This window comes from Microtus ochrogaster, unplaced genomic scaffold (genome assembly GCF_000317375.1).
Source record: "Microtus ochrogaster isolate Prairie Vole_2 unplaced genomic scaffold, MicOch1.0 UNK23, whole genome shotgun sequence".
Taxonomy (NCBI): Eukaryota; Metazoa; Chordata; class Mammalia; order Rodentia; family Cricetidae; genus Microtus; species Microtus ochrogaster.
Window position 1 is genome coordinate 5079947 of NW_004949121.1, and position 10521 is coordinate 5090467.

At 46.0% G+C, this 10521-nt stretch overlaps 1 protein-coding gene across 1 annotated transcript in view; it reads left to right on the plus strand.

Annotated features, from left to right (window-relative positions):
• The window catches only part of Sh2d4a (SH2 domain containing 4A), a 57132-nt gene extending 54181 nt beyond the window's left edge, over window positions 1-2951 (plus strand). Inside the window, exons 7-8 of the mRNA XM_005367765.3 lie at window positions 373-596; window positions 991-2951. Coding sequence (XP_005367822.1) covers window positions 373-596; window positions 991-1083 — 317 coding nt within the window. The 3' untranslated portion in view covers window positions 1084-2951. The remainder of the gene's footprint in view (window positions 1-372; window positions 597-990) is intronic.
• Window positions 2952-10521: the final 7570 nt, after the last annotated feature.

Here is a 10521-nt window from a genome sequence, read left to right on the forward strand (position 1 = left end):
AAGCCCCTCCCATATCAGTCATTACTCAAGCCCCTTTCATAGCCATCATTACTCAAGCCCCTCCCATAGCCATCATTACTCAAGCCCCTCCCATAGCCAAGCATTACTCAAAAAAATGACCCACAGATCCATGTGATGGAGGAAATTCTTCAACTGAGGGATTCTTCTTCCAATGTGACCCTAGCTTGTGTCAAAACTATTTGCTTTGTGTTTACCAAGGTTTTTGTTCGTTTGTTTCTTTTACTGATTCCCAAGGGCCTCAAAGTACACACAGAATAGCCTTGCCTTTCCCCAAACTCTCCTCGTACGGTGAAGGGCAACAGAGGTGTGGATTATAGGGACGTCGCTGAAATGACTTTTCTCTTCCCACAGGGATTCTCACTCTGAAGAAGGCAAACGAACTTCTGAGCAGCGCGGGCACACCAGGCAGTTTTCTCATCCGGGTCAGTGAAAAGATCAAGGGCTATGCCCTGTCCTATCTGTCGGAGGAGGGCTGCAAACACTTCCTCATAGATGCATCCGCTGACTCCTACAGCTTCCTGGGTGTGGACCAGCTGCAGCACGCCACCCTGGCAGATTTGGTGGAATACCACAAGGTGAAGCCACTTATATACTTGTATATAAAACAAAGACAGGCAAGGCTAGGGATACAGCTCAAGAGCAAGCAATGGGTGAGAGGGCACATAATTTCCCCAATAATGAGGAATCTTAATTCTATGTCCTTTATCATATCCTCCTGACATACTCAGAGCTATCCCACTGGAGCTGAGGCTACTGGAGATGCACATACTCATCACATCTGTGGGTGGTCCTATGCTAGAACTTGGGCTCTAGCAGGAAAGGGGAGCTGGCAGAGGAAACTTGCCTTTAAGATCGTCATAAGCCAATCTAGGTTTGCATGAATCTAGAGTAGAGGAATGACATCCACTTAAGAGGTAACAAAGGCATCTACCACACAGCTGCCACATGACCCTGTGCTTTGATTGACAGGAAGAGCCCATAACCTCTCTGGGGAAGGAACTCCTGAGGTACCCCTGTGGTCAACAAGACAAGCTGCCCGACTACCTCGAGCTCTTTGAGTGACAGCTCTCATCCGGATCAGCCTCCAGCCAGTTGGTCCTCTGGACAGAAACCTCTGAGGTGGACTTCGCATGTGATGCCAAAACCATTCTGTGACAGAGCCAACAGTGAACGATGTCTGTGGGGTCTTACCTGAAACCTCTGTTCTGCATAAATGCTGGAGATCTATTCAAGGGACGATGACCTCTCCCACATCCTCATTCTGGAAGGAAAAGGGAGAAGTGTACCCATTTCAACAACATCCTAATCTGAAGGACGGGACCTTGAAGGACAGGGCTATAATGGTGTATAAAAGATAAATAACAGGGTAAATTAAGGTGTTACTCTAAAAAAAATCAAAACAATAGCAACAATAGAAAATGAGCAAGCCATTTTGTGAACTACAGGCTTCCTTTTGGTATTTAGTCAAAGGTCTCAGTCTCTTGCTTATAGCTTGGCTTTAAAATGCTGGGTAAAAATGTTCCCACTCAGGGCTGAGATTCTCCTCAAAAGATAACCTTTTCTGTGTGTTGTTGGAACCAGGATTTAGCAGACAGAAAAGCAAGTCCCAACTGTGAATTGAAGGAGAAGTTTTAACACCTGGGACAAACAAGAGACTTACCATGTGCAACAAACAAACAAACAAAACCCAATCAATCAACCAAACAAATGAAAAAAAAAAAAAACAAACCACACACAGTAGTAGTAGGGAACTGGGGCATCTTATAGCTTGTTCATCATTGCTCTGCCTCCCTCAGCTCTATCTGTGAGCAGATACTAAAGATGATGTGTATGGCCATGTAAGGACTCCTGTGCTCATGGTACAAAGAGAAGAACAGAGTGAGTGGTTTGATGGCACCTACTGAGAGTTGAATCGTGACCTACACCAAAAGTATGTGAGTCCTGACCTCCCTGTACACGGGTGTGACCTGATGTAGAAACAGGGTCTCTACAGACTAGATAAGTAGGGTAGGCCCTGACCCTCATGACTGACATCTACACAAGGAAGAGAGGTTTAGAAAATGACACATGGAAAGATGAAGGCTAAAGGACCATAGACACAGAGAGTGAATGACGTAACTGAGATCAGGGGATGCCAGTAATTGTGGAAGATGACAGGACCCAGGGCTCCATTCTCCCTGAAACTCTAGAAGAGACACAGCCTTGTTCAGACTTGTTTGTACCACTGTTTCAGCATTCTAGGCTTTAGAACTGTGAGGTAATAACCGTCAAAGTCACTGAAGAGCTGGTGGCTTTACAACACTCTCAGAAAGCTAGTGCAAGAGCTTACATAGCCCAGGCCCTACACGTGTTCCATGGCCTTGATTCTTGTCACAGCCTTCACCGTCACTGTGAAATGAAACTTGGGTATGGGAGGAACATTCCAAGCAATGCTGTCCAGCCCTGGGCACAGATTTATTGAGCCAGAAATCTCCTGCCCTGCATTATCCTGAAATCAAATCCCCAGTCATTCTCAGCTCAGATGGATGACATGGGGCCAACCTCTGGTGGATGGTGACCAAGGAGGCTACAAGGCATTCAGTGCCACTTTTCTCAGAGGAAGGAACTTTGCTAAGCCCGCCTGTGCCCGCTTCCTCTCACTGGCCTCTTACCCGAAGTAGAAGGGCGCTGCAGGCGTCCCTTGTATGCGTCATTCAGATACACAATGTACCAACATCGAGGCTGGCGTGCACCAGCAAGGAAACTGAAATTCAGATCATTGTCTGCTATTTCTTGAAATAGTTCACGTGGTATATATTATTAAATTTTTGTAAGATCTGCCTTTTAACTTTGTTTCCAAGACTCAGCGGTCATGGCATTACTAAGAATCTTTGTTCTCTTCTCATTTCTTCCCACTGTTTTCCTGGTTATCTTGAATGGCCTCTTTACCTATCTGCATTAGTCACTTTTCTCATTGTAGCGACAAAAATACCCAACTAAAGCAACTTAAGGAAGGAAGGGTTGATTTCTGCTCCCAGTGGGAGGGTGCAGTCCATCGTGATGGGGGACCCATGGTGGCAGGAACCTGCCGCAGCCACAGGACCTATGAAGTAGAGCGAGATGTGATGGGGCCCACTCAGCTGTTTCTAGTCAGCCTGGGATCCCAGCCGATGGGACAGTGCTGAAATTCTTCCATAGGCAATGAGCCTGGCTGTGCCCAAATATGTCTGTGTTAAATGACCAAAAGAAGATTAAGAAAGAACGCAAACTAGTTAAGCTAATGTAATAGCAGGAGGAGTAGGCCCGAGTTACATACTGCTTTATCTTATTGGTTATTGACACAAAGGAATAAACTGTCTAGTGTCTGGTGAGACAATGGCCGGGAAGAATATTGAAATTCTGAGGGCAGGAAAATGGTTTACACGATCGGAAATTTCAGCCAGGTGGGCTGAGGAGGCCTGACTAGGTATGGTCTGAGGTGGAATCCAGCCCTGGCTCTGGTCTCCTCTTTCTGCGGTGTCAACAAGCCTAGATTCTTGCCCTTTCTGCTCAAGGTTTCTTGGTCTGGGGTGTGGCCTTTAGACTGTTGTACAGGTTTCCAATCCCAGGAGCTCAGGCCCGTGGACACTTGTGTCTCGGGGTAGGGCCAAGTGCCTGCCCCTGCCCATGTTGGCTCTCTTTTCCAGTAGTGCCATTCTAGAAGCTCCCTTCTGTAGTCATATCAAATCTTCTTGCTTTTAGATTGTCATGGCAAGCCAGGTCAAGATACGTCAGCTCAAACATTACCTACGCTAAGGAAGAACACAGGAACACTTAAGACCAAAAGGAACCAAAGAGGCAGACCACGAACGTGTCCTCCGAAATATCTCAAAGCATCTATAGCCAGAATTGTCTATTTGAGCCAAGACTTTGCCAGTAGTCATTCTTTGGTGGACTAGCATTGTCCTAGTCTGCTCTCTACTGCTGTGGTGAGCACCATGACAGAAAGCAGCTGGCGGGGAAGAAGGCTGTCCTTGGCTTAGAGCGAGATGAATGACGGTGCCCAGTCACCCCAATCATAGAAGGCGGTCAGGCAGGAACTGCAGCACAGGGCACTGAGCAATGCCGTTTAGTGACTTGTTCTCAGGCTTGCATTCGGCTGCCTCCCGGGATCACCCTTCCAGACCTGGCGTGAACCACGGTGAGTTGTGCCCTCCACATCAATCACTATTCAAGAAAATACCCCATAGACTTATCTACAGGCTAAACAAATGGAAGCACCTTCTTAATTAAGGGATATTTGTGGCCCTTGTGTGAGCATGGTTTGGGGCTTCCATTATTTTGAATACAGAATATACGGAAATATTTACAGAAGTGCAGCTATATATCCACGGGACTTCTTTTCTTCAGTTGAGATCATAGCGAATGACTGTGGAACTGGCCTGAAGCTAAGGAGGGCTCAAAGCATGCCTGCAACCCTGGATTTTCTCCTCCCGAGAGCCGAAGGAGGTTGGCTGCTCCTGTGCTTTGCCTGGGCACCCACAGACCCTGCGGATAGGCATTCCCAGATGGGAAAGATGCCATGGTACATGTAGCAGCTCATAAGCTCAGGCATCTCCGAGGCTTGGAGGACTGGCTGCTGCTTATCTGACCACTGAAACAGCCTGGGTTGGACTTCCTTTCTTTTTGATATGACCTTATAAGGTTCCTTCTCCCAAGCACTCAAATGAAACATCCTCATGTTCTTGCCTCAACCAATAACATGGATCCAAGCGGTCAATTTTCCTGGAGTATAAATATCCCCTGCCCCCATCTAATAAACAAGCTGTCTTCAACACAGTCTCACGGGTGTTTTTTCCCGTCACACTCACAGATGCTCAGAAAACTCCTTCAGCTCCAGGTCTCTTAGCCCTGCTCTCCTCCCTCCCCACCCCAGGGTTGCTTAGTGTAGAATAGTCCGACCATACCAGGATGAAGTGGGACTAAAGACAGGCATTGCATTTTTCAGGGCGCATGACATTTGTTTTTCTTAGAATGCAGCTTCTTTCTTCTGATTATAGCTTTTCCACAATTATACCTTTAATAGTTTTGCTTAAATTGTGCCTTCCTGTCCTTCAGGAATATAAAGCTTTACTTAGTTTTCTCTTCCTTGCTTTTGATTTTTAAAATCTCCTTATTGTGTTTATTCCTCCTTTCTACTGTTTATAAAGAGATCTACTCTTGGACCCTGTCGAAGGAGAGACTGGATTTCTTGCCATGTTAATTCTGTGCTCTACCGTGCCCACTCCATAGTAACTCTGCCATGATAATTCTACGTTCTGCTGTTGTCGGCCCCACAGTTACACTTCAGGTTTGTCTGCAGGGTCGTGAATAACGTGTCTCTCTATGCAGAGGTTTACCTATGTTGCTCCAGATTGAAAACTATCAAGGGGCTTAAGTGATGAAATTCTTCTCCCTTTATTGCATGATAAAAATATATTATTAGACAATGAAGTAGTTTGATGTAGCAGAAAGCAAGCCCAGCAGGTTTGGGTTTGTGTCCTGGCTATATCATCAATTAGCCATGTGGAATGAAAAGAATTGCTGAACCTGCATGAGCTTCAGCTTTTAACATGAGTTCCTAAAGTCACCTGGGTCCCAAAGAGATGTGTTGAGTGCCCAGCTTAGCGAAAGCTCTGCCTGCAACCACTCTCTGTGAGTGTTCCTTTGTCAACCCAGTTTGCATAGCTAATGAGCCAGGCAGGCGTGCTAATGGCCACTTTCCTGGAACTGGGGAACTATTTTAAGGGGACCAGGGAAAGTTTTAAAATATATAACAATCTATACAGAATACTAGCTAGATGACCTAAAGCAAAGGGGACCCGTTAGCTTGGGATTTGAGGTGGCAAGGGAGTGGAGGGATATTTTCCAGTGATTTTTTTGAACAACCCCAAGGTTCTCAGTCGCCATCTTTTTTAGCCAAATTGGCAGTTGCCGAATGGAGTCCGTGGCCTAGACATTCCTAACCACGTCTTCCAAGTTAGCACCTTTTTGAGAAGATGTGAATTTGGAACTTACCCTGCCTGCCTCCCTATGAGGTCAGGTGATGCGAAGACCGTAACTTATGCTAGTGGCACAGAGAAAGTCCTTGAGATGTCCGTCCTAGTCAGTCACGTGCTTTCCTCAGTGAAGAGTTGCTCCATTTTACAGACTTCCCAGCAAGTCAAAATCCTAGTAACATCCCCACCCAGCCCTGAATCATGACAACCAAAGTGGCAATGACTTCTCCATGGGGTGGCTTTCTCTCTTCCCACCCAGACAACGCTGGCTATCCCTGGCGGCCCCCAAATTGTGATGTCATCTTTATATGGCTCAACTTTATGACAGTAGTCACAGGGAAAATAAAGAGAAATTTTAAAAAAATCCTTCATGTTTGGTTTAAATTTAATTTGGATGATATTCTATTTTTTTGTTTTTTCTTTATTTCAAATATTTAAATGCATTTAAAATGGCTTTGAGACCTCAGTAGACAAGGATGCTTATTGTAGATTTTCAGCGTGGGTTGAAGGCTGAGATTGGTGGTAGATCTGGAAGTTGCAAGGGCTAAGATCTGAGGTGGAGGGAGCTACTAGAAGCACTGCACACATCTCATTTCCGCGCCTAAAGTGGGGCTGCCGAGTAAGGAGTAAATTCAGCTCTCCTAACCACCCACACCAGATCCATAGGCATTTGGTTATTGCTAGCAGAGCTGGCTCTGCTCCATTCTGGCCCTTGATGAAAGTGGTGGAAACTGGAGGCAGGAGCATGGCCTGGCTTCTCTCTCCAGTGGTGTCTTACCCTCTTAGGCTGACATTTACTATGGTCTCCCTATTGTCTGCCCCATGGACTCTGTCCTCTTTCCTACTAGAACTGCCAACAGTCAAGCCCCAAGGGATGCTGGGATTGGCTTCTGCAGAGGGCACCTTCAAAGTCTGAGTAGAGCCATTTCAAACGGTATCTCTGTGGCCAAGAAATAACATGTTCCGTGTGTTGGGGGAAAAACCCAAATCCCCAAACAAACTGGCACAGACCCCACCACTCTTTGGCAGCAACAACAAAGCCTGAATCTTGCCAGGAGAAACGGCTTTGAATGATAATACATAGCTAGTCAGAATGTAATCACAGGGGGCTCAAGCATCAAGGGGCAAGGGAGCAAAGTGTCCACCCCCCCCCCCCTAAGAAACTGCCCAAGGTCATTATCTCCTTGCAGCTCCCAGGAACAGTCTCTCTTTAAACAGTTCCCATCTGACCTTCCACTTTGGGGTCCAGCTTAAGAACCTGGTGCTGAGCTTCCCACTCCAGCATAGTCCCCGCCTAGCTCCTCTCTGCAGCTGCGGGGATGCAGGTGGCTGCGTTGTCTGCTGTGTCTACATATTTTCCTCCTCTGTGTGTCTTACGTGGGGCTAGAGAAGAGAAACAGAACAAAACACAAGAGGACTGAGGTCTGGACTTGCCTACACACACACACACACACACACTGGGCAGCCCAAGATTGGAGAGATTCAGCACAAGGACATGAGGTATGTCACTTGGAATCATTACTTGTTGACAAATATTCAGCAAAAGGCTACATTGGTGTGTTGAACAGAGGTTGGGAGGGGCCTGGTCTGTAGAATTAACTGCCAATTCCTATTCAAGATTCAATCTGCCACCACCAAAGAAAGAGTTGAAAAGAGAGGCTGACAGTTCTCACACAAGAGCATCAGCGGTAGCACTTGGATGGGACCCCAGGTATATTAGAAGGTAACTGGACTGGTTACTAGGAAACGTACAGGTACATGGAATAGAGTGAGCATTTATGAAGTTGGAGGAGACCCTTCACCAGCTGGGCATCTGGCAGTGGCTTTTCTTTGCAGCAGTAATGTGCCTGAGTTCTTCATCCACTTGCGTTTCTGTTTTCCTTTGCTGGGTAAGTTTAAATTTCAGCCCCTGTTTAGGTTTAGTGAGGCCTCCCCAACCTTCGTTTCTATAAACTTGGGGTTAGATCTCCCTGCAGGTGGACAGGAAGCAAAGGGAGTTAGGAAGATTCCAGAGGACCAAGACTACATCTTCCTCCCAAGTCCTCACCTCCCGGCTTTCTGCCACCACCACATTATGAGTGGCATAAGAGTATGCCTAACTGGAGAGATGGCTCAGAGGTTAAGAGCATTGCCTGCTCTTCCAAAGGTCTTGAGTTCAATTCCCAGCAACCACATGGTGGCTCACAGCCATCTGTAATGGAGTCTGGTGCCCTCTTCTGGCCTGCAGGCATACACACAGACAGAATATTGTATACATAAAAAAAGAGTATGACTACCTGGGTGGACAGATCCACTAACGAAGTCGGGGACCCCAGGATCCAATCACTCCCAAGATCCCATCCACTGGCGGCCACATCTGTATCAGACATGAGCTTTCTGGAGACATTTCTAATGTCTAATTTCTAATTTCTAATTTCTAATTTCTAAGCTCAGCTTAAGAGGGAGAAAAATAGTTTCCTGTCCCCTCCAGTTACCCCCAGTGACTTCTTACCTTAGACGCTTTTCATTATGGGTCGTCAACATGTGTGCGTGCAGTGAGTGTCTTCCATTGTTTTCAATTGCCCTCTATTTTGTTTTTTGGGAGAAGGTGTCTCAGCCAGACCGGCTAGACACAGGCCCCAGGATACTCCTCGCTTTGCTTTCCATCCATCTAGTGTCGGGGCGAGAGGGAATCTCAGCTCACTTTGCCCCCTGAGACTTTTTCCTAGTCCTCTGACCAACTGTTAAAATCCATCCTTAGCCAAGTGTGTTTGTAACAACTGTGAGCCAGCCACTTGAGAGTCTGAGGCAGGAGGAAAAGGGCCAGCCCATCCAGGGCTACAAAATGAGAACTTGTCTCAAGAAGCAAAAATCTTATTCGGTGTCATGGCCATCTGTAAGGTATACAGTGTGAACGAGTTCTAATGCTGGTTACCATTCAGGGACTGCAACACCAGGAAACAGCTGCACATTTGATGGCAGCCTCTGCTCTTGTGGGATCTCAATCCCCCACCTCTCTGAGAGTATCAGCAAGAGTTGGTCACCGGTCTATAGGAACCTCTATTGGGAAACAACAGCCACATGTCCTGAAGGCTCTAAAATTACAAGAGTATGTGAGAATTGTAAAGCAGCGTGGACAGAGGTTTCAGAAATCATTGTCAACTCCATCTAACTAAAAATTAGCGTGACTGAAATGTCAAAATTTTCCTTCTACATTAGCTGTTCTCAGCCAAGGGCCATGCTTCCATTCTCTGAATATTTGACAATGATTGGAGGCAGGCTGGTTGTCAAAAACTGAGTGGGAGATGCATTTAGTGTGTAGTGGGACTGTAGGGAAGTTGCACAGGACAGTTCCCTCTCCCACTGAGAGATCAAGCCCCAAATGTCCCAGTGCTAACAACACTGGGAAGCCCTGGTCTATGCACAAAAGAATTTCCCCAAACTCAAAACACTTCTTTCTTATTCCAGGAAGAAATCAAATTCACAAATTTTATTAGCTGTGCAATACCACTTTTCATTCATGTCTCATGTTTTAATTAAACTTTATAAACTACCAGTACAAATCAATACAATGTTTTCAATTTTTTTTTTTTTTTTTTAGCACACAGCTTGAGTGTTCTTGAAGCGTTTAAACAATGAATTCACTGTGAGCAAACAGAAGGCACAGAGACAGAGCAGGTAATTAGCTCATGCATCCGGTGCTGGCTAATAAATAAATAATTTGCACATGGATGGAGAAACCACTCAATGGTAACCATATTTATTTTTTAAAAAAGATTTTGAAGACATAAGAAAATGCAAGCTTCAGAAGCTTCTTGGCAATCAAGTACCATTGCTTATTTTAAAAATAAGTTGCTTCCACATCGTCAGGAAGCAGTGAAAATGTAGCAAAATCCTCCATCTTGCTGGAATGATGGACTCGTCTTTCACAAAATATATGTCTATTTTTTCCTGCATTTTCTTCTTCTGGAAGCCAGAGACCAGGAAGAGCACCCTGCTTTGAAAAGCGGTTGTTTGGTTCATAACTTTGGTTTATTCAAACAGGTAAGGAAGTGGTCCCCTTTTCTCCAGAGGAGAAAGTATGTTCTCCAGCAAAGAGACCAAGGCCGTAGCGTCCCTTCTCAGTGAAGATGAAAGCATCTTCCTTTCTCCAGTGTTTCGGATAGTCTTGGACAGCTTCTGCATTTCTCTCTGTGGCCCACTCGCAGCCTTAGCTTCGAGTTTGGCAAGTCTCGGATTGGCTCTCAGATGTCTGCAACTGGGGTTCTCCTCACACAGCTCCCCAGGCGCCTCTCATCACACACCTCTCTTCACACACCTGTATAGGAACCTCTCTTCACACACCTCTGTAGGTGCCTCACATCACACACCTCCATAAGTGCCTCTCTCACCACACACCCCTATAGATACCTCTCATCGCACACCTCTATAGATACCTCTCTTCACACACCTCTATAGGTACCTGTCATCACATACCCCTATAGGTACCTCTCTTCACACACCCCATAGGTACCTCTCTTCACAC